Below are 25961 nucleotides of genomic sequence, written 5' to 3'. Positions count from 1 at the left end.
CAGTTAATTTTTATTTAATAAACTTCACACAAGTCATTTTAATTTGAATTTAATTTAGCATAACATAATATTTAACTTTGTTTAGTTTTTGTTGAAAAAAATTGAATTTATATACTTTCTTTAGAAAGAGATAAACCAATTCCCTTATGTTCAATTTGAAGTTGTTCTAAATTGCTGTACTCTCTTTCTTATTGTTGCCCATGTCAAAGCTCTTTAATTCAGAATTCCTTCTTAAGCTTTCGAATTAATTCCCTTTACACTGCACTTCATTGCTTATATACATCCTTGTCTATTGATAATCACATGTATTCTTTCAAATACTTGCGAAGTACCATCCTTATTCAACTGTGAACCTGAGTATTCTCCCGATTTCTTGTAAATACCATTTGTATCGTTTGTAATATTCTTAAGTTTAGTATTTCTTATGTGTTAGTTTTTAGGGACGCGCTTTGTGCGCGTAGAAAGTGAATTTGGTAAATGTACGAGGTTATAAAGAGTTGCGGAGTTTCGAGGTAACGTAAATATTTATACTTTGTTTAGTTCCCTCAATTGTTTATTTCATATCTTCTCTTTTTACTAAGTAAGATGATCTTCCTCTTAAGTTTATCTATTCCTTGTGGACCTTTCATTTGATTGCATTCCTACACATTTCCTTGGATTTTGCAAACGACGTCCTTGACTCTGGTCATTTTTTGTGTATCTTGTACCTTGATTCAGCTTGAATTCAATTTTAATGAATGCACCTGGTGCGCGTGTACGCATAACCCGCACTATCTCATACAACAGTAGCAATACCAGCAAGTACACTGGGTCGTCCAAATAATACCTGAGCGAGTTAGGGTCGATTCCATGGGGATTGTGGCTTGAAGCAAGCTTATGGTTGTCTTGCAGGACTTACTCAGGCAGAATCAGAAGGTTTATGAAGTATGATGATCATGTAATAATAGGAATTATATGCTGGGAATTGGAATAAGTGATAGGATTAGATTGAAAGTCAGAGTTGCTTTGTCTTTCTGAAGTAACTCTGGTACTACCGTCTTCTTTTCTTGTGAATGATCTTCTTCTATGGCAGGTTGTATGTGATCAATGCCACGGCCAGTGATCTGAGGTTTAACCAGTTGATCTCCTCTATTAACAGGTTGAACGCCTTGGTTAAGTGGTCTGAGGTTTTACCTATCCAATCTGCTGGAGGGTGAAGCGCATAGCTATTTATTCTCTTGGCGATCCTACTCAAAACTCCACAGACAAGCTAGAATCTTTCGAATCAGAGAACGCTGCTTCATGGATCTAGCCTATACTACGAAGACCTTAATCGCCCCAGAGATAAGCTAAACTGATGTCTCAAGAAGTTCCCAACAAAATCATGGATTAACTGTCTGAGAGATGTAAATCCATAGCTGTTAGTTCGTGCTTTCCAGCCAAGTATTCACACGAACCCAAGTAGACGTGGGTGTTTGTTAAGCACGTTCATCTTAATGTGATGAACAGAGCCAATTTGTTAGATCGTATTGTTCATCATGATGAAGATCGGGATATACATCTTAGAGATAGATCAGACACGGATCGAAGAAGATGAAATAGTACTTTTATTAATTCATATGACTCAGCAGGGCTCCTCCCCTCAACCTAGGAGGTTTAGAAATTCATACTGAAAATAAAAAATACAAGGATGAAAATAATGGCAAACCTCTCTCCCAGAGGGGGAGGAAGGTGATGAAAATTGTTCAAGTCTCGTTATCTCATAAGTGATGAACATTACATAAGCATAAACCCTTAAATAGATGACTAGTAGGGTAAAACAGTCTATTTAGTGCTAAAATCCACTTTTGAGGCCCACTTGGTGAGTGTTTGGACTGAGTTTTGATGAGATCCATGTGCCATGATGTCCTTGAGGCATGGAATGCCAGCTAGGGGTCCTTTCTGGGCTTTTGGACGTTGAGCTTTGCTCCTTGGGCGCTGGACACTTGGAAGGGGGCAGGAAGCTGGCATTGGGCACCAGTTTTGGGCTTTCTAATCCGAAGCAAAGTATGGAGTATTATATATTGCTGGAAAGCTCTGAAAGTCAACTTTCTATTTCCGTTGAGAGCGCTCCATTTGAACTTCTGTAACTCCAGAAAAGATCTTCCGAATGCAGGCAGGTTAGATCTGGACAGCATCTGTAGTGCTTTCTCTGTCTCTGAATCAGACTTCTGCTCCAGCTTCTCAATTTCAGCCAGAAAATACCCGAAATTGCCCAAAAACACAAAAACTCATAGTAGAATCCAAAAATATGATTTTAACACTAAAACCTATAAAAACTAATTAAAAACTACTAAAAACTATATGAAAGTGATGTCAAAAAGCGTATAAAATATACGCTCATCAGCACCGTTTTCTTCTTATTATCTCTATTGAAGTTCTTTAATCTCTCCATACGTCCACCTCTTATTTGTAAATTACTATTTGAATCTTTAAGAACATCTATCCTCGTCATTATACTTCTCTTTATGAAATCTTATACTCTTTGACATAATATTGGAATTGTTTTTGGTACGATGTTGACCCTTGAATCTTTGAAAATGTAAAGTGCCCCTTTTTATCATGTACAATTGTATTGGCTTATGTGTTCTAAATTATGCCATTCAATTTGATGTGTCGTTCCTCCTTCTCTTTTCTTGGAGTGTAATTTAAATTTTCTTGCTTCACCATTTGTACCTTACGCATATCTTGGCTGTTTACACTTCTGATTATGTTAAAACTCTTGCAACACGGCTATTGATTCTATATTCCTCCATGAACTATGAAACCCCCATGATCATTTGAATTTATTTCGCAGTAATGCGTCACTATAGTCTTTAATCATTCCTTTTCTATGAAATCTCATACTTCTTCAGCTCAGTTTGGATATGTTTCAAACTAATGCGCTGCTTTTCTTCTTATTGATCCTATTGATTTTTTTATCCAAAGGTTATCCTTGAAATTGTCAATTGATTTCTTTCTAGCAAACTTCATTGCTTGAGTATCCTTGTTTACCTGCAATTGCATTTATTCTTTCAAATTCTTGCAAACACGGTCCTTGTCGCTTTTCTTTCTTTTCTATGGTCTATTATCCTTCTGGGTATACTCGAGATTAGTTTTAGCATCTTGTGTGACCGTTAGACTTAGTGAACGACGCATTAGTCCTTTAGGACACATTTGACATTTGGTGAATGCAAAAGATGAAACTGGTAAGTGTACGACGTCACAGGGAGTTGTGAAACCTTGTTTTACGTGAAAGAGTTCTGTTGATGTAGGACTTATGACCAATAGTAAGGTTTGCAAAGTGTTTGACAAAATTGAAAATCTTCGGATGAATTGTTCAATGAAGTACGGTTGAGAATGGTGGAGATAAGTTATGCTGAGTTTAAATAGTTGAATCTCTGAAGTTGGTATGAGATCAGTATGCGGACGTTAAGCACATCATTTTAGCCCCAGCTTGTTTTATAACCTTTTGCCGCCTTGCATTACCATCACGCATTTGAAACATATTATTTTGTGCATCAAGCCTATCTTGTAACCTTATTTCACATCATACTTATACCCTTTATATTTTTATGCCATATGAAAATCTTGGTATTTGAAACTATATGTATATATATATTGAGGACTTTTTGCCTTTTTTTAAATGAGTTCAAGAGCGAAATAATATGAAATCTCTTTTATTTTGTATCAATTTTTGAGGTCAAAAATTTTTATAAGGTGGGTAGGATGTAAGACCTAGAAATTTTAGAAACGTGATATTTTGGTAGTGAGGGTGTTACACTATCGGGAGGTATAGCCCTGGCATGGAAGGACTTTATTAAGGTAAGGATAATTGCTCAAAACTCGTTTTCTGGGATTGCTAAAATTAAAGATGAGAATAAGCGTATGTTGTGGGGGTTGGTAGGAGTATACCTAAGTACTCATGAACAAATTAGAGTGGGGCAATTTGAGGCATTATCTATACAACTTCAACAATTTCAAGGAAATGTTGTTTTTTTGGTGATTTCAATGCAATCAAAAATAATGAAGAAAAAGAGGGAGGGATTACAAGATCAGCACTTCCATTGAAATTTCAACAAATATATTAATGACAATCAACTAGCTGATTTGGGAATGATCGGTCAATACTTTACATGGTCAAATAGGAGGAATTGGGGGTGAATTGATACAGGAGAGACTTGACCGGGTCATGGTAGGTGTGCCTTGGAGGGAAGGATATGAAGCAGCTGTTATTAGGAGATTATCTGAAAATGGATCGAATCATGCCCCCATTGCTACTAGATGCCAACCCTCCAAGATGGTCATTAAAAAGTGCTTTAAATTCCAAGAGAGGTGGTGTGAGATAGAGGAAATGAAGAAGATTATAGTGGATGCTTGGTCTAATACTTTTCAAGGCTCACCAATGTTTGTTTTAGCCCAAAAACCGAAGATATGTCGTCACCGACTAGTCGATTGGCAGAAATAGTACCGGATAAACTCAAGAAAATAATTGAGGATTTGACTCAGCAGCTGGATCAACTGAGGGAGAATGGAGTATTTGGGGGTGAAGAGCTGGTGGAGTTGGAAAACAAATTAGAAAATAAGTGGCTAAAGGAGGAGAGTTATTGGCGAGAGAAATCACGATGTAAGTGGCTAAGAGAGGGTGACAAAAATACTCGCTTCTTCCACCAAAAATTCCATGCCAGAAATCAAAAAAATAAAATCGGGGGGCTGGTTGGGAATAACGGAGACGTAGCATCCGATCCCAAAGGTATTGCATTGTGGCTGAAAATTATTTCAAAGAGTTATTTTCCGCTACTAATTACGTCAACCCTAGAGACTTTTTAATAATTTTTGCCCTACGGTAACAACTTCCATGAACCGTAGGCTGTTGAGACCAATAACAATGGAGGAAACAAAGAGAGCCACTTTCACTGTTTGCTCACAGAGTGCTCCAAGTAATGATGGATTCACTGGTAATTTTTTCCAATTCTACTGGAATGTGATATGTATATAGAGCAGTGGTGAGCTTTTTTGGTGGAGGGAGGATCATTTGATAATGTTATAGAAAATCTATCTCTTAAATTCCATATCCAAGGTTAAAGGGTTTCAACCATATGCAAATATGTTTGATCTCCAAGATTCCAGATGCCTGACATATGACACAGGTCAGACTTATTAGTCTATCCTCAGTATTTTATAAGATTATTTCGAAGATTTTGGTGCATCGACTTCAATATTTTATGAATGATCTTATTAGCCTTAATTAGAGTGCTTTCCTAAAGGGTAGATTAATTTATGATAATATTCTTGTGGCTCATGAATGTATGCATTATTTAAAAACTAAGAAATCTGGCTTGGTACATGAAATGGCCATTAAATTGGATATGAGTAAAGTCTATGATAAAGTGGAGTAGAAGTTCCTATGGTTTATAATGGAGAGAATGGGCTTTGATGCTAGATAGATATCTTGGATTCGAGAATTTGTTACTACTGTTTCTTACTCTGTACTTGTGGAAGGACAACCTTATGGCTTCTTTAAGCCAACAAGGGGAATTCGTCAAGGAGACCCCTTGTCACCATACCTTTTTCTCTTTTGTGTAGAAGGACTTTTCTATCTGTTACACAGGGCAGAGCAAAACAGGCTCATACAAGGCATTCAGATTCATAGAAGAAGTCCAGTAGTTAGCCACCTTCTTTTTGTAGATGACTTAATACTATTTTGTAAAGCAATAGAGGAAGCATGCATTAATATCCTAGCTCTACTCTATGACTACGAAAAAATCAGCGAACAGAAGGTTAATTTAAATAAATCTGCAATTTTCTTTAGCCAGAACACTCCTAATACTCTTAGACAGCACTTGGCAGAGGTGATTAACATTGAACACGTAGGAGCTCAGGATAAGTACCATGGCCTACCATCAGTGGTACAGAGATCCAAGAAAGCCACTTTTGGTGCAATTATAGACAACGTCTGCCAAAGAACTCATACATGGAAGAGGCAACTATTATCAGCTGGAGGAAGACATGTCCTAATCAAGGCAGTTGGAGAAGCTATTCCTGTGTACATCCTTTCCTATTTTCGATTACCAGAGTCACTCATAGAAGATATTCACAGGATATTATCACAATTTTGATGGGGTCAACGTGGTTCAAAGAGAAAGATGATCTGGATCAGCTGTGACCATATGACGAGACCAAAAAAGCAAGGAAGTTTGGGATTTAAGGACTTAAAGGCTCAGAATATGGCACTGTCAGGCAAACAATTCTGGCGTATTACTGCTAATCCTAACTCATTGCTGGCTCACATACTGAAAGGGAGATATTATAGATATTCAAACACATTACAAGCTATAAAAGGTTACCAACCGTCCTGGGGATGGCAGAGCTTATTAGAGGAGAGAAAGGTGGTGGAAAAAGGTTTGTGTTGGAGCATTGGCTCAGGAGAGAATATTCGTATATGGCACGACCCTTGGCTATCCCCTTATCCCTTTCAATTAAACATTAATAGCAGTCCATTCACAGGAATCAATATGGTAAAGGATTTACTTACCGAGAATAAAAAATGGAACCAGGATTTGATCACTGAGTTGTTTCCTTCAGCGGTCAGGAACCATATTCTCTCCCTCAGCATTAATGCGGATAGCAGAGACAAAATCCAGTGGATCAGGAATAAGCGGAAGCAGTACGATTCAACATCTGGCTATCTTATTGCTTACAATTTTTTTCATGACCCAATGGAGCAAATTCCAGCTGTAATGAGGAACCCTGTAATCTGAAAAGCCATTTGGAGGGTTAAAAATCCCATAAAAATATAGGTATTTTTATGGAAAGTTTCCCACGAAAAATTATCTATGTTGAAACTTATTCACCAGCAATTTCAAACAACTTCCCCGCTGTGCTCAAGATGTAGAACGGAGTAAGAATCAATTGTGTACTGTTTGCGACACTCTGGTCCAGCAAGGGAAGTCTGGAGCTTTTTTTCCCATTGTATTGGCGATTAACCAACAGGATCCTGTCGATTTCGCAACCTAGTGGCTCACGGCGGTGAGATGCAGCCAAAGAAGTGAATCCTCCCTCACACTCTTTGCATGTATATGCTGGTCCGTATGGAAAGCTCGGAATCTAGAAATATTTGAAGCCAAGAGAACATCAGCGTCAAGCATAATGGAAATGGCCTCTAGATTGCAACGAGAAATTCTTCAGAAAAGATGAAGCGTTAACCTCAAAGAATGCTTGTTTCAACTTTACCTTCTCTTTCTTTAAGTTTAATCTTTTTGTCTTTTAGGTAGCGTTTGGTGGAGAGACAGAGACAGAAAGACTGAGACTGAGAGACAGAGACTAAGAGACAGGGATTGAAACAAATCTCAGTATTCTGTTTGGTGCAAAATGAGAGACAGGAATTAAAATAAGAATGAAACTCTAATTTAATTTGCATAAAGGGTAAAATTGGAATTAATTAATTGAAATGAAAGTATTTTAGGTATAAAATGTTATTAAAGTTTCAGTCTCTATCTCTAAAAATTTCAGTCCCCTGTGTCCCTACTTTTTGGAGGTACTGAAATATTGAAATTTTGGAGACAGAGACAGAAATTTTAGTATCAGTCTCTGAACTAACAAACACGATACTGAGTCTCAGTCTCTCAGTCTCTGTCTCAGTACCTGAAAACAAACGCTACCTAGTGATGTGTATATCATTATCTGAGCTTCTTTATTTGTCCTTCTTTGGACAATATGTCTCTTTACATTCTAAAGAAATGCAATTCATCTATCTTCAAAAAAAATCTAGTTTTAAAATTGATGAACATGCGTTATACATATTGACATTTTTTCACGTAAAAATATTTCCAAAACAAAACATTATTACAAATATAAGAAAGCAAAAAATGTGAAAGCAAGCAAATAAACAATAGCTATATAGACCAAGCACTAAATTACAGGATATGGCTAAGATCTAAAGCAATTATAGTTCCATAAACACAAGGACAACCACATTTATATTCCAAATTCACTAATTTCAATCTAAATTTTAAAATGTGTAATCAAAATAAACTAACGTCACGACTACGATTAGGGATACCATTAATTAAAATTGACAAAAAATAATAGGAAGAGGAAGAGGGACGAGGACAGCCTACCTATAAGTAGGACTAGTGGCGACAACAACAGTGACAGTAACAGCGACATTCGGGCAAACAACAGCAATTACTCAGGCGATGTAATGAGTTCCAGTCGCGCCATGCAATCCTTGGAGAATGTTGGTGGTGGCCAGCGCTGGAGAAGGTGACTACTTGAGGTGGTTGGGAGAGGGAGAGGGAGAGGGTGAGGGAGAGAGAGAGTGTGCAGTTCAAATTTAGGGCACGTTTACCATTGAATTTATTGACAGTAACGAATTGCGCTTGACCAAAATGCGACGTTTCACTAAAAGAGCTTACTGTCAGATTCATCTGCCGGTCAATCTGACGTTAAATGTCGCGCCATTTTTTCGTTGTTTTTCCTCCAATTTGTATCGCCAAATTTACCGTCAAAAAATAAGATCTGTCGATAATATTTGGACCTAACGAATTAATTGCCAAATTTATTGGTAAATTCGTCGGTAACTTACAATACTAAATCCGATGGTATTCGGCGCCTTTCTTATAGTGTAACCCTATAATGCATGTGATTGCACTGAAATTTATATAAAAAGTGTTTGGAAGATAATAAAATTTCAGTTCAAAATAATCAAAAGTATCTTACACAAATAACTATTAAAGCTTAACTCATAAAATCACAAACTAAATTAGAAATTTATGCTAGTAAAATTCTTAAAAATTTACTAATTTACTGCTGCGTCTATTTTGTAGCGTTATTGCTCCTTTGGAGGTTAGCACTGAAGGCAGCAAAAACATCTTCTTTAGGAGGCAGAGTTTCTTTGACAACATTAAGGTCAAGAAGTCTTTGGCTCCAATCATAAAGCTTCGGAAAATTCTCAATGACTACCAATTGAGGCAACCCCAGAACTTGATGTAATATAGGGAACCAAAAAGCCAAGAAGACACCAACAATGTCCACAAACCCAAGTGCATCTCCTCCAAAGAACAACTTGTCTTTGAGTTCATTCTCAAGAGTCTTCAAAATCTCACTCACTTCTTCAGTGCCCTTCTCACGTTTTTCCTCATCAAAGGTCCACGCGGTTGTCCATATAGTATACATGCACTAATTATGCTCCCATATTAAAATAATTGTTACTAGGTAATTCAGAAAGTAACTAAACAAGTTACTTTACATTTTTTCTATGCTTAATCCCAGGATAGATTGATGTGCGTATATATGCAAAAATATTATTGTATATCAAAATCAGTCATGATGTATTTGTACATAAATATATATAAAATTTAATTTATTTTTAATATATATTTTATATTTCAATATACATTCTACGCTAATAGTTAATTTTAGTATATACTTAGCATGATGGTATATATATGTAAAAGTAAATTTTAATAAGCATAAATAATATTTATTTTTGGTAAAATAATTTTTAAAATTTAAAATAACCATAAATAATAGATAGAAAATTTTGATCATGGATGAATTAGGATAAATTTAAATATTTATTAATATATGGGTTATTGAATTATATATTAAAATTTTTAATTATGATAATAAATACAAATTAATTTTAAAAGTGTATTTTTTAGTTATTTTTAAAAGCATTTTTAATTTGTTGAAATTATAAGTATAAATACATGATTTTTTTATTTTTTTATTTTTGGATTTTTTTATGGTATTTTTAATTTGAAAGGTTAAGAATTAATTTATCACATATCTAAATTTTATATAAGAGTTTGCTACTAACTAACGTGTTATTGCATATATAAGAAATGATTCAAATTTCGGACATTTTTTTAAATAAACAATAAATTAATTTGTGATATTTTTTATTTACCAAACATAAATGGAAGAGATTAATGCATGCGATTTCCAGGTACCCATCCAAAAAAATTTAAATCCTAATAACACAAATTAAAGAAGGAGCATAAAAAAGTAAAATTACCTTTTCAGCGATAAAGATGGCCCAGAACCGAGCCAAGGCTCTTCGGTAAGGTTCGTGAGGCAAGATCTTGTACCCATCCCAAGTCTCATCAATATATTCAATAATCACAAGAGACTCTATTATGGGCTTCTCCTTGTGAAGCAATACAGGCACCTTCTTGTAAATAGGGTTGTATTTGAGAAGTAGCTGGCTCTTATTTTCAAGATTCTCTTGAAGGTATTCATGTTGGACTCCCTTCAGCTTCAGAGCTAGCTGCACTCTGTGACTAAATGGGCTTGCTCTGACTCCCAAAAGCTTCAATCCCTCTTCTTGCTCTGCTGCCATTATTGTTGTATGTAGCTTCTTCAATTTGTGGTGCGACCTTAACCAATTTTAGTAGTTTCCTTTGTCTCGGTCTTTGATTGCTTTTATCGATAGGTTAGGCATTTTCATATTGGACTTGTTCAATTTATGTAACATCATTGTAACTACATATATAAAAAGATTAGTCAGCGAAATGTTTCTTTAACTCATCTATTGTTATATTTTGACTTATTAATAATAAATAGATAATATATTGGTGTATGATAAGTAACTTTATTAAATATATCAATGTGTTATATTTCAAATGGTATAATTTTTCAATACTCACTTAAGATGCTGCAAGTTCGAGTCTCTCTACCCTTAGTAAGAAAAAAAGTAACTTTATTAAATAGATAATTTCATTAAAATTTTATTTACTGTCATTCTATTTAAATCTCATGGAAATTGTCCAAAACCTCTTATTGAAAATAATAAAGATATAAATTTTATATTCAATTATGTTAGATGTACACTAAAATTAGTTATTAGAGTAAAATATATATTAAAATACAAGATATACATTAAAAATAAATTAAACTATATATGTATTTGTATACAAATATACAATAGTTAATTTTAGTGTACAGATAATATTTTTTTTTATATTTTATTGCAAATAGTTAGAAGAAGAGAAATGCATGATTCATATATTTATTAAGAGGTAAATACCAAATCGGTACCCGAAAGATTCTAATGCTGATAAAATGGTACTTAATTTTTGTTATTGACAAAATAGTCCCTAAAAGATTTTAAAATTTGACAAAATCATCCAACCGTGAAAAGAATGACATCATAGTGAACGAAAAATGTGATGTGACCATCAGAAGAGAGCTTTAATAATGGCAAAGAGCTCCAACGACATTTCCAGCCGTCTTCTTCACCATGGCCGAGGGGACGCTGATGCTGCATGGCAGCGGAAATACTTCTTCTTCTTCTTCTTTTTCTTTTTTGCCATAGTGGAAGGAAACACATGGCGAGGTGCTGCCATGAGGGAGAGGACACAGAAGGGACACAATGGCATGTTGAAGAAGAAGAAGCGGCGAACACAAGAACGCGGTGAGGTGCTGTCATGGCGGAAGGGAACACGAAAGGAGACACAATAGCGTGTTGAAGAAGAAGCGGCGAAAAGCGAACACGAAGAACGCGGCGAGGTGCAACGGCATGCCATGGTGGTCTTCTTCTTCAGCTGCCATGGCGAAAGGGGACGCAGCGGCGTGTTGAAGAAGAAGAAGCAACGAACACGAAAAAGGTCGCCGGAAACGTCGCCGAAGTTCTCTGCCATTATCGGAGCTCTCTTTCGACGACCACATCAACGTTTTTCGTTCACTGTTATGTTATTCTTTCACGGTTGGGTGGTTTTGTCAAATTTTAAAATCTTTTAAGGTTATTTTGTCAATAACAAAGTAGATACCATTTTATCAGCGTCAAAATCATTCGGATATCGATTTAATATTTACCTCATTTATTAATAATTACTTTCAATTAGCGATACAAAAAAAATATCTATTTATTTTAGTTGTCTATCCGATATCTGGAACGTTAACTTCACCTCGCCTAATTTGGACATGACACGAGTTGTGTACATAATTTCAGGATGGTGGCCACTCAGATAAAGACGCCTATTTCATCTTTTGCTAAAGATGTTTCCATGTTGCGTTTTAATTGGTTTCTGTATAATTTATTCGGTGTTCCTCATCACATATTATTAAATTTCTCAAAAGATTTTCTTTCCAAAAATAATAAAAATATTTAATTTAGACTAAAACAAAAAAGGTAATAGATTAACTATTAGATTTTTTTAATTATTTATATAAAAAATATATCATATTCATCAAAAAAATTATTTATATATATAATAAGCTCAAGCCTCTTAAAATTTTTATAAATAAAAAAATAATTAATTTATATTCGTACAATATATAAAACAATTACTATATTATTATTATATTATAGATTAAGATTTACTCATTTAATTTTTTTTCATTTTTAATATAAACATTAGAAATAAATAAAATTTTTACAACTAAATGTAGTGTAACAAAATATATATAATATTAATTAGTTCTTAAAAAATTCTAAAAAAAATAGTTTTTCATTTTAGTAAAATAACTATTTATTAAAGTAGACAAATTAATTATTTTTTTCTCATATACAGTTTTTTTAAGACATAAAAGTAATTAATTAGGACATTGGTTAAGATAATTAAAGTCACTATTTTATTAAATTTTTAATTAAAAAAATCCTAGTTAATTTTGGTATAGAAATTTCGAATTTGAAAACATTGATAAAAATTATGTTGAATTTTGATTTATTTGATTTTCATTTAAATTAATCACTACATAAGTTAAAGTTCTGTTTTGAAGTTATATTCGAGCTTTAATTTGATTTTTAAAGTTTCAATTTACTTAGTTTGATTTTTTAACTTAGGTATCCATGACTCATATTAGGGTTTTAAGTATTTAATTGAAAAAAATTAAGGTAAAAAAATTTTAATTGTCACATCAAATAGTCGCTAGAATGTATAATGTAGCAGTCGTTAGTCCATCTCAGCATGTCGTTAATGATTTTGTGAGACAGTAACAAAAATAAGATTAGGAACCAATGTGAGTCATAACTATTAAGTTGGGAGACTAAATTGAGCAAATCAAAATTTTTGAAATTAGATTGAAACATAGTCAGAACCAAACCAGTGATCAAACCGGTCAAACTACTGGTTCACTGGTTTATTGGTTCAACCGATAAATCACTGGTTGAACCGATAAAACCGGTCTCACGTAAATATATAATATAAAATAGTTAAAAACTTAAATTAAAATTTGAAATACATATCTTCACTAACATTTTATGAAGAATCAAGTCTCAACTTCTAAAAATAACTAATATAAAAAAAACCATAAAATTTTAATACTAAAATAGTATCTTAATTTGACACAATAAAAAATAAATAATTTATAAAGCCTATCATCTAACTATAATATCAGTAGATTTTAACACTAATATCAAAACAAATAACCTTAATCACAATACTAGCAATAAAATAGATCAAGTAAATTAATAAATTTTTAGTGAAATTTATATTTATATTAATAATGGTATATAATTAAAATATAATTAATTTTAAAAATAGAAAAAACAAAAATTAAATTAAATTAGATATTTATGTATACTATATAATTAGTATTTGTCAAATATAGTACTTAGAAGTGCAATGGCTAAGTGGCAAGTGGAGGTTGCTTTTACTCCAAGATTCTTGGTTCGAGACATGGTGGAGACATTTAAAAATTTTTTTTCAAGCAGACTGATTTGCACCGGTTCTCGTCGGTTTGCATCGGTTCTCGTCAGTTTGATTCGGTTCTTACCGGTTCACACCGGTTTTCTTCCTTAAATGGTCCAAGAAATAAATCGAACCTGACTAGGGTCCGGTTCACTGGTTTTCTGGTCAAACCAATCGGTCCAGTTCGGTTTTTACAACTATGGATAAATACGAACATAATTTCAGAGACCAATAAGTATTATCTCTTTGTTGACAATTAAGTTGTTTTAATGGTAATTAAGATCTAATAATGGTTTATAATAAAAGAAGCATTCTTTTGCAATAATGAACCTATAGTAGTAGTTAGGGGTGTTCATAGATTAGATCATATCCATAAATCCATAAATTCACAGTATTTATCCGTATCTGATCTGTAATTTGTGGATATGATCTGATCTGTAAGATGATTAGATTGGATCGAATCGGATCCAGACTCTAATAAGATAGAAGTAAATATGTTTAAAAAAGTAAACAAAAAAATTATTGACTTTTTTATAAAAATAATTGTTTTAATATTTTTTATTTTATGGATATATTTGATATCCGATCCAAACATAAAAAATACGAATATCGAATTTGATCTAATGAGTTTAGTACAGATTGGATTGAAATTTCAGCCATATCCCGTCTGTAAATACCCCTAACAATAATAACTAAAAAATTATAATAATTATATTTTTAACTAAGAGGAAGTGCCAAAAAAAAGTACTAAATACAAGAATATTTAATCAAATATTAAAAGAAAATTTATTTTAAAACAGTTGGACTTTTTTTACTCATATATATATATATATATATATATATATATATAATGTAATAATAATAATAATATGATAATTATTTTATATATCACACAAATATAAACATTTTTTCTGTGATCTTAAGAAAGGTTTTGTAAGTCCTAACCTTGTTATCGATTTTTGTAGTGTTAGCCCTCATATTATCAATTTGATTTATATAATTCGGATGATAAATTATTTGGTGAGTGCTTCTTTTTTTACTATGACATACTTGTTATTATTATTATTATTATTATTATTATTATTATTATTATTATTATTATTTTGTACATTAAAAAATAACAGGCCAAATTATTGCCATAACATAATAGAAGTATGGAAGTTTATCATTTTTCTCTAATGGAGAAAACAAAATTCTTTTCAATAGTTTATTTAACGTTTAGTAGAATAAAAATAATTTTTATTAGAATAAATTTTAGTACGAGTTTAATATTTTTATTCATCATAAAATATTTATAGAATTACTCGTAGATAAATTTTAGAAAAAAAACATGATTTTTAATTTTATTTTTAAATAAAATTTATTTTTAGTTTTAAAATAAATTTTATTTTTATTTTTTAATAATATTAATTTTTTACCGTATATAATTATTTAATTATTTTTTAATCATATATAAATAAATTACTCTTAATAAGACTTTTTTTGTGTTATTCAATTATCTTTTTTTAAAAATAATTAATTATTAAAATAATTAAACTTTTCACAACAAAAATAATAAAAAACTTTTTTGTATTTTTATTCATATTTTAATTATAAACATAAATATAATTTGATTATATTATTTATGAAATGTGACTATAGATGTAGATAAAATTTAGTTATATTACTTATATATAGTTTTATTATATTGTATTGCTTATAAAGTTAGATTATAATTATGACAATAGAATTGTTCTTGTATTTTTATATGTGTGACTAATTGGTGGTGTTAAAACATTACTTTTAATTATAAATAAGGTTTATAATTTAAAAAATCAAAGACTCAATTAAAAAGATACAAAAAATGATGTTAAAATATTCTAACTCTTTAAAATAAAAATATTCGAAATTCAATTAAAAATTATTTAAAATTTAAACTCAATAAAAATTTACATTCAATGTATTTTGTATTAAATATATTTAATAACCTATTATATCATATTGGTTGAAATTAGCTTTTATAATGTTAATTTTCTAATAACACTTCATTAGAAAAAACCATTTTTTCAAAAAATTTTAAAAACTAATTAATATTATATATATTTTGTTACACTATATCTTGTTATAAAAAAATTATTTATTTCTAATGCTTATATTAAAAATAAAAATAAAATTTAAATTAGTAAATTTTAATCTATAATATAATAATTATTTTATATATTGTACGAATATAAATTAATTATTTTTTTATTTATAAAAATTTTAAGAGCTTATTTTATATACTTATTATATATATATATATTATATTAATGAATGTGATATATTTTTTATATAAATAATTTTTAAAAAAATTAATAGTTAATCTATTACTTTTTTATTTTAGTTTAAATTAAATATTTTTTATTGTTTTTGGAAAGAAAATCTTTTAAAGAATTTAATAATATGTGATGAGGAATACCGAATAAATTATACAAAAATCAATTAAAACACAACATGAAAATATTTTTAGCAAAAGATAAAATATACGTCTTTATCTGAGTGGTCACCTTTTAAGATACACTAAACTTCGAATTCGGAGTCTATTCAAGTGAAACTAAGCCGCTTATACTCAAACCAACACTGTAAAACTGTCAGGAACTAGATCTAAGTTTTTTAAAATCTAAATTTACTAATAATTTTAGATACAAATTTACAAGTTAATTTATTTGACTTGTTTGATTTATCTGAGCCTATTAAAATATATAAATAGTTTTGTCATATTTAAAAAGTGTTTACCGTAAAATCTGAATATTTTCAATTTATTATAATTTATTATAAATAATTTTATATATTTTAAATATTTTGAATATTTAGATATTGAAAAAGACATAAAATTTGGTAAACTACGTATTTGTAATTTTTTTATTCAAAATCATCAGATATTCTATTAACAAATTTTAGATTTAGCTTAGTATTTAAAAATAGGTACATTTTATGGTATCTAAATTTAGTTATAGAATTTAAAAATAAAAGAATGGATCCTATTTTTTTTATTGCTACTTTTAGATAATTTAGACACAAAATTTATAGGCACAAAAAAACTCCCCTTAAAAATAAGCTTCTATCCAACAATAGATCAGTTAATTACATTAGTCTAACATTTTAAGGGCAAAGGCATAATGCTTATTCTATCTAGACTTGTTTCCACCTCTCCAGTTATCCAATAACTTTCTAAGAATTGAATTAGCAATATTTCTCCATAGCATAGATAGACGTTAGCCCATATTATTTTTGGCTTTGACTTCTTCTCAGTTGAATTTCCATAGTATGTCTGTGACGCATTTCAAAACCATATTATGATGATTAAATGCAGTTATTTTCTGCTGAAGTGAATTAGAGGTTTAAATGACGAACTTCTTTTTCTTTTTAATATTGATCCATTAAGTGAGTTTGATCCAAAAATGAGTTCATTGGCGTGTTTAACGTCGTTGTAGGAGCGTCGCCGTTATCTGCAAAATGTCGACGACGTTTTGATGAAAACGTCACTGACGTTTTATTCTCCATGTTTGACACCTGACTTACTTCTCTCTTATTCCCTGTATAATCCAGCAACAGAAATAATCTCATGTTCCCATCCTTATTTCTTCTCTTCGGTTGCTTTCAATTCTTCAGCAATAACAAACCACTTCTAAAAATACTTGCTCCTCTCCTCACCAAGTCACAATTGAAGAAAATGTCACCGCTGTTTTGACTAATTTTAAACTTTAAAATTCGTGTAACACGCAAAACGGTACTGCTGTTTTCAGTTTTTTAATTTCAAAAAATAAAAAAATTCTTTAACACAAAACGGCAAAGCCGTTTTCTTTTTAAAATATTAAAAAATTATTAACATGCACAAAACGATGGTGACGTTTTGTGTATATTCTGACAGTTAAAAATTTTTTCTATACCAATATTAAATTCAACCATACAAAAATAATTTTGAAAAACACCCATCTCTCTATAATATTGAAAAAACTCAGCCTTTAAATGACAGTCAATGCATCAGAATTTTTAGTGTTAAACTCTATTTTTATGAATTTCTTATCATTTAATTTTGTTTCCAAGCATTCTTATGCTTTTTGATATATTTAAAGAGCTATTGCAGACTAGAAAGGATGAAAAATACAAATTCATGCTATTAAAATAAGAAGAAAAAGAAAAAGAAGAAAAAATTACTTTATATTTTAAAAGTTCATATATAAAATTTTAACATAAATAATTAGTCTAATTTTGATGTTTTGATTATATAAAAAATTTTACGCAATTTTTTTTTTTAAATGATTATTCACGCATTCGATAAAAATAATAGTTATTTTTTATGATGTAGTATTATATGATTAAATGCACATTTTAAGATGCTTTTCAATAAAAGTGCATTAAAATTAAATTTCATGAATAATATCTTAGGATACATAAGAAATGTCTATGACATTATAAAACCAAACAACATTTATTATACAGCATTAAAAGTTTGAAGACGAGCATTGAAGGCGGTGAAGAGTAATTCTTTAGGGGGCAGAATTTCTATGACAGTAAGAAATTTAAGAACTCGCTGGTCCAATTAAAGAGCTTTGGAAATTTCTCACAATTTAACAATTGCAACCCCACAACTTGATGTAATATAGGTGTCCAAAAAGTTAGAGAGTATGTCCACAAACTCAAATAAATTTTCACCAAAATATAACTTGTTTTTTATCTCATTCTTCAATATCCCTCTCATGTTCCTTCTCATCAAATGTCTATAAAGCCATGATGATAGCACCATCACTCAATACTTCAACACATGTAACAATTACAAAACCAAAAGAATAAATTAGAAAGGAGAAGTATAGTATTACATACCCAAGCAAGAATGAAATATTAGGAATAGAAGCTTCTAATCATAAGGGGAAGCAAATTTCTCCTCTGTCCTTACATTACACTTGAAAAAAGAGAGTGGAGGGTAAAATAGAAAACAATAGGAAACAGAATCATGACAGTGTTAGTGAAAAAACATAAAAGATTTTCAGTAGCAATGATTCTAACGGATTTTTATGATTAGAGTGAAGAAAATATAAATATTAGCAAAATAAGGAGATGAAGGGGCAAACTTATGGAAAGAATGAAGGATAGACTAGGAGAGTGAGGATGGCTCTTACCATCACAACCATTATCCTTTCTTTCTTGTATTTCCTTTCTTCTATATTAGTAAATTGAGTGAAATCATCTTGATTTACTCTTTATTGCTTTAGCTGTTCTATTTTGTCTGTTAATTTTACTACCTAAGATACCAGTTGTTACAACTGGTATCAGAGTAAGGTTCTAGGAATGCGTTGTGTGGTGTCCACGCGAGCCACTTCAATGGGGGCAAGGATGGACAGACTGGAACGCTGGATAGATGTGATGCAGGAGGAACAAACCAGAAATATGGAGATGATCCTGAAGAGATTGGAGGAGTTGGGGCCGCGAGGAAGGCAAGAAGGGAATGAGGTGGGTGAGCAACCGCATGGGAATCAGAACGACAGAGAAATGGAAGAAAACTCGGCCGAGAGGAGGAGCGAAAATTTGCTAACCCCGCGCGTGGAGGTGAAGCGGAGGGTGGAACTCCCAACCTTCGAGGGGGAGGATGTGTGTGAGTAGCTGGTGAAGATTGAAAGGTATTTCCGCATGTCACAAATTTAGTAGGGAGGCCCTGAGGTGGTTAGAATGGTGGGAGGAACAGACTCCATTCTTCACATGGAGGATATTCAAGGAAGACTTGCTAAATAGGTTCCAACCTGGTGCCATCGCGAATCCGATGGGTCTGCTTTTGATGGTGAAATAGATGGAAACGGTGGCGCAATATTGCCGGGAGTTCGAGTTGCGGCGAGAACACAGCATGTCCTGGGGGACGAAGCCCTTATGTGCTTCTTCTTGAATAGATTGAAACTGGAGGTGTACGCAGAGATGGCAATCTCGGATTTTTCAAACCTTCAAGAGTTGATGGATCGCGTGACGATGATAGAAACCGAAACAATGCTTGGCGGGATGCGGGGATGATTCTGGGAGGATGAAGAGTGGATTCAGTTACTAGGGGCAATGGTTTCATTCTGCGTTGGAGCTCCAACTGGATCCGGCAAGGCCCAAGTGTCCAAGAGGGTAATGGGATCCGAAATGGGGGTGTAGCTAATACACAAAGCTTTAAGTCTAATGCTGGGCTCACTTTGGTGAATTTAGGGAGAGTAAGTAGTAGTAGGTCAAATAGGCGTAGGCAGCAGGGAGTGAGAAGGCTATCCCAAGAAGAATGGGCTGAAAGACAGAAAAAAAGCCTATATATGTGGAGAGAAGTGGGGACCAGAGCATATGTGCCAAATGAAGCATTGTGAAATTATTCTTTTGGACTAAGTAGAGAAGGAAGAAGTGGCCGAGGAGGCAGGAAATATGGGCCTTGAAGAAAAAGAAACTGAACCAGAAACATTGGAGTTGCAGCTCTTTTCTTACAGTTTTTGGGGGTTTGACTACCCATAAGACTTTCAAGGTTCAAGGAAAAATGATGGGCCAAAGAGTGATTGTTCTCATCGACCCTGGGGCTTCCACAACTTCTGAAGAAGGACAATTTTGGGTGGGGAATGGAGGCACAAGAGGCTTTTAAAGCACTTAAGAAATTCATGGCAACATTTTTGATCTTGGCTGTTCCATCTTTCTCTAAGCCTTTTGCTTTGGAGACTGATGCCTTTGGTAGATGAGTGGGAGCGGTTTTGCTGCAAGAGAAAAACCAATTACGTACATGAGCCAAAAGCTATTAGAGCGTGCCAAAGCTAAGTCAGTGTATGAGAGGAAACTCATGGCAATAGTGTTAGCAGTCCAACGTTGGAGGCTGTATCTTTTGGGATAATATTTTACTGTGTATACGGACCAGAAAAGTCTCAAATTCTTTCTGGATCAGAGAATAGGAGGGGAGGAATAGCAATGATAGATGACCAAGCTTCTTGGGTATAATTTTGACATAAAGCACAAGGAGGGTAGTGAAAATACAGTGGCCGATGTCCTTTCTCGGAAGTTTCAGCTCTCTTCATTGTCAATTGTGCAGTCAACTGAGTGGGATAAACTAGAGGAGGAGGTTCAAGTAGATGAGAGGCTTCAAACCATAATACAGAGAATGAAGTATTAGGAGTAGAAGCTTCTAATTATAATGAGAAGCAAATTTCTCCTCTGCCCTTACATTACACTAAAAAGAAGAGAGTGGAGAGTAAAATAGGAAAGAATAGGGAAGAGAATCATGACAGTGTTAGTTAAAAAAATGTAAAAAATTATCAGTAGAGATGATTCTAACGGATTTTTATGATTGGAGTGAAGAGAGTATAAGTATTAGCAAAATAGGGAAAGGAAGAGGCAGACTTATGAAAAGAATGAAAAATAGATCAGAAGAATGAGGCTGGCTCTTACCATCACAACCGTTATCCTTTCTTTCTTATATTTCCTTTCTTCTATATCATTAAATTGAGTGAAATTATCTTGTCTTACTCTTTGTTGCTCTTTGTTTCTTTCTTATATTTCCTTTCTTACTCTTAATAATAATAATAATAATAATAATAATAATAATAATAATAATAATAAATTTAATTTTTATTTCATCAAATTATTTTTTGATAAATAATTAAATTTAATAGAATAAATAATAATTAAATTAAACTTCAATAATCATAAAATTTTATTTAATTATTATTGTTAAAAAAATAGTTTTCTTAAAAATTACATCTCCATATAATATATTAGTTCATAAATAGTTAATTATTTAATTTTAAAAAAATTCAGGTACTTACATTCTACCACACTTATAAAAATTTTCGTCTTCGAAAATTGCTCCAAAATAAGAGAGGTTCATATGGCATACAGGTATAAGAAAAAAAGTACGATTACAAAGCTGAAGTTACAAGGCAAGCTTGATGCAAAAGATGATATGGTCCAAACATGCGATGGTAGAACAAGGTGGCGAAAGATTATAAAACAGGCATGGGAATAAAACGACACGTTTAACGTCCGCACATTGATCTCATACCAACTGCATAGTTCCAACTTCCCAAGCATCAACCTGATGTATATTCACCACTCCAAAATGTACTTTAACAAATAGACTATTCGTGAATTTCTCAATCTCATCAAACACTTCACAACCCAATACTGGTCACAAAATAATCTTTCACAAACTTCTCCACGGGACTCAGAATCCTAAAACATCCTGTGACGTCGCACGCTTACAAGCTCTACCTTTCGTGTTCACGAAACTCATCATAAAGAGCTAACGCACCACTTGCTATGTATAACGGTCGCACGTGACATCAAAACAGATCTCAAGTCACACAATTATTAATAATAATAAATGCTATACAAATGAATTCAATATAAAACTCAAATACAATACATATCTCTCTGGATAAAATAAAATCTTAAATAAGAAGGGTGAGGGAATTCTATAAAAGCAACTCAACACATAAATTTAACTTAAATAAAACTCTTAACCGCCCACAGCTTTAAACTGAATCTTCGAACTTGTGTCACTGAAAGGGTGGAAGATTTTGGGGTGAGAACAAACCACACGTTCTCAGTAGGAAATGGGAATGCCGTAAAAGTAATGAATTTAATGCAAATAATTAACTTACTTAGTAAAACTATTTTGTTAACCCTTTGGAAATACTTTTATTTCTATTTTAGATAAATAATTACTTTTCTTTAAATTTCTAAACTCAAAACAAATTTTAAATATAAAACTAGTCACATTTTCTGTGCCAACTTAATACTAATGATTTATGCAATGGTAAGCTAACAGCATTAATCAACAGATAGTTATGCATCTCAAAACTCAAACTCTTATCATTAGGACAAGTTCTATTGCATGACAGACACTCAGAGTATGCAGTGAAGCATAATCAGTCCATTCCCAAGGCTCTAATAGGAACGAACTGCTCTGATACCATAATGTAACACCCTAACTTTTATGTATATGAGAGTACTAACGGGTTATCATAGACGCAATAGAAGTAATAAGTAACGTAAATTACGGGGTTTGGGAACGTTAGAAGTTAAGTTTAGGGGGTTAGCTCCGTTTCAACGCATAATCCTTATTCGTGCTAATGTGAATCTCTTCCTTGATTGTTTGCCGTAAGACTTTTTGTTTCAAACTTCTTTCATCAGATATGGTTTCTTTCACATTTGGAAACTGAACATGCCACACTTCTCTATTTCTTTTCTTTGATATTTTTGAAAATGGAGTTGATATGAATCTTTTCCATCTTATATCAATTTTTGAGAGCGAAAATTTTTGTAAGGTGGATAGGATATAAAACCCGAGTTTTTAAAATTAAATTTTACGCTTTGAATTTGAAAATAAGATTTAATTTAATTATGACTTATTTTATTATTTTAAATTATCTATTAGAAACTATATTGATAGTTACGGTCTAAATTAATTTTTATAATTATTATTATTATTATTATTATTATTATTATTATTATTATTTGGTTTTATGCAACTAATTAAAATGGAACAAAGAAAAGAAAAAAAAAGAAAGTTAAATGTGAATTTTTATATGCATGTGCATATATATATAATGAGGACACATAATCCAATTATTATTATTAGGTGAAGTTTATGGTGTAGATGCCAAAAGACATCTACACATGTAAAAGTAACGTGTTTTGTTTTTTAAGTGACATTTGGCATCTTTTTTTTTGGAACTAGTGAGATTTGATGTCTGCTATTAGTATTCTTTTTCAGATGTGCAGTAAGAATACTGTAACTTTCAATTTTTGTCTACCTTAAATATAATGTTTAATTATATTGTTAAATTTTAATGACATCCATTTTTTTGTCACATAATAGGCCGAATAAAAAATTGAACAATGCATTCAGTTGGGCTATAAATCTGCCCAAGCATAGCTTTCTCTCTTTTTCTATTTTCTAACTATGTGTAGTAACAGTATAAAGTGCAAAATAAAATCATGCAACATATTATTTGGTTCCTTTATCAAATTTACTCATCTAACAATTATTTTTTTATTATAAAATTAGATTTTATAATGTCATGACTCCTTTCAAGAAATATAAAATGGTCATAAAGTTGCTACATTTTAAAGATAAATTTTTTTAATTATATTTACAAAAAATTATATTAAAATAAGATATTAACTAGGTGATACGTGTTTCAAATATTCGTGATGTAAAGAGTTCAAATATTATTTAAAAGTTATTAGTTTATATTTTTAGAATATTCAATTTAATTTGATGTATTTTGATTTTGTTTAATTAGTTACTAGATTGGGCTTTATATTTATAGGTTTATGTTTTTTTTTTTATTTTAACCTAAAAAAATGTTATAAATACCTTTTAAACTATTTTAATCGTCATATTGAGTGATTAGAGGTGTGAAAAGTCTCTTTTAATTTCATGATAAAACCATAGTGTAGACAAGTGAAGTTGAATAAGTCTCTGTTGTTGCATCGGAGAATTGGATAGAAGGTTGAGCGTGTCCCTTCAATTCAATTCTCAAAGTATAATATGGACAAGTTAGGTTGAGTAAGTCTCTTTCTTGTTGCATTAAGAAATTGAATTAAAAGTCAAGTGATTCTCTCTATATTCAATTTCAATCTATCCTTTGTTTTCTATTTTAATTTTAATATATTTTTTATTTAATTTTTATTTTTGTCTTTTGTTTATTTTGAATTCTATTCTTTATCGATAGACCTATTTCAGAATATATGTTTAACGATTAAATACTTTATTGCATTTTAAATTTGAGCCTTATTCTAAAGTAATATACTCTTAATTCTTTAGAATTGAATACTAATAAAATTGTACAATAATAATATAAATATTAGTTAATATATAAATATTGATTAAATTACTAAATATATTTTAACCTTAAATAAAATTAATTTTTCCTGTGTAAAAGTAAAATAAAAAGATATTTACAAACTATATATATTGTAAAAGGTTTAATTGTTCTGTTGGTCCTTATAGTTTTACGAAATTTTCAATTAGGTCTTTATACTTTTTTTTTTTCTTTTAATTGGTTCCTACACTAATTTTTTTTCAATTAGGTCCCTCTTGGCAGTAATTAGCTTAATTTTATAGGGACCCAACTAAAAAAAAATGAGTGTAGGAATCCAAATAAAAAAAAAAGTGTAGAACCCAATTAAAAAAAATTTTGATGCAAGGACTCAATTGAAAGAAAAAAAATACAAAAACTCAATTAAAAATTTCGCAAAATTATAAAGACCAACAGAATAATTAAACTTTTGTAAAACTTAAAAGTTCTAAGTATATAAATCGTATATCTTAATTACTCACCAAATTAATAAATATATATTTGTATAGCAATGGGATTAAGAATTTTAGCATTGACCAAATAAAACATTCCAAAGTTTAAAAAAGAAATCAAAGGGCAACTTAAAAGACCCAACTGAATGATTTTATTTGGCCCAACAATGTATACCAAAATCTAAATATCATTAAAATTTTAATAACATAATTAATATTACATTTAATAGATAAATTCTGAAAATTACAGTAATTTTATTGTACAGTATAAAAGACAGCACAAATAACAAACACCAAGTATCACTCATCAAACTAAAATACGTTATTTCTACATATATAGATGTCTTTTGGCATCTATACCATAGAATTCGCCTTATTATTATTATTATTGTCACCTGGCCTTATCATGAGCGGTTCCAATAAGGGAAGTAAGGAAGAAATGAAACGTGTCTTGAAAGTATATATCCATATACATATATACATGACATCTATCAATGCTTAGATTACCACCACAAATCAATATCCATTACTATCTAACCTTTAATTGACTTTACTTCCTTTTAACCGAAACCATAAGGAAAGAAAAGGAAGAAAGAGGGACCGTGGGTGAGGGAGGAAATCGCGACTCCTTCTGATATTTCAGCTTTGATTTTTTGAGATTCGTAACTCTAATAAAAAATCTAATCTGATAAAAGTGTTCGTATCCTTCTCTTCTATTGGCGTCATTTTTGACCGGTAGAAGTCGACGGTGACGTAACTCTCCTGCCCCTTGAGTTCGGCTAACTGGAGTTCTAGGAAGCACAGACGATTTCTGATGCTTTCTCCTTCAGCAGCTCGATCAGAAAGCTTCTCCGGAGCTTCTGTTGTTTTGATTTCGTACGGAGGTAGGGGATTTTATCTTGAAATTAACTGTTTTTAAGCTATGAATTCCATGAAAGTCTAGTGGGTATTTGTAAATAATTTATGATTGTTTGAAGTGACTGAATTTGATGAGTATGTATTTGATTTCCTGATTGAAAAGAGGTTGAAAAGGGTTCAGTTGGGACCCGAAA

The 25961-nt window shown here is 31.4% G+C and overlaps 1 protein-coding gene across 1 annotated transcript; it reads right to left on the bottom strand.

Moving 5' to 3' along the window:
• Window positions 1-8670: 8670 nt before the first annotated feature.
• LOC112748892 (probable glutathione S-transferase) lies at window positions 8671-10468 on the bottom strand. Its single transcript, XM_025797140.3, has 2 exons — window positions 10019-10468; window positions 8671-9177 (listed from the first exon to the last, which is right to left on the bottom strand). The coding sequence occupies exons 1-2, from the start codon at window positions 10340-10342 to the stop codon at window positions 8815-8817; spliced, it is 687 nt and encodes a 228-aa protein (XP_025652925.1). The 5' UTR covers window positions 10343-10468; the 3' UTR covers window positions 8671-8814.
• Between the last annotated feature and the right edge of the window lie 15493 nt (window positions 10469-25961).

This window comes from Arachis hypogaea, chromosome 2 (genome assembly GCF_003086295.3).
Source record: "Arachis hypogaea cultivar Tifrunner chromosome 2, arahy.Tifrunner.gnm2.J5K5, whole genome shotgun sequence".
NCBI lineage: Eukaryota > Viridiplantae > Streptophyta > Magnoliopsida > Fabales > Fabaceae > Arachis > Arachis hypogaea.
Note: the sequence above shows the minus strand (reverse complement) of the source record. Positions and strands in the feature narration are given on the sequence as shown.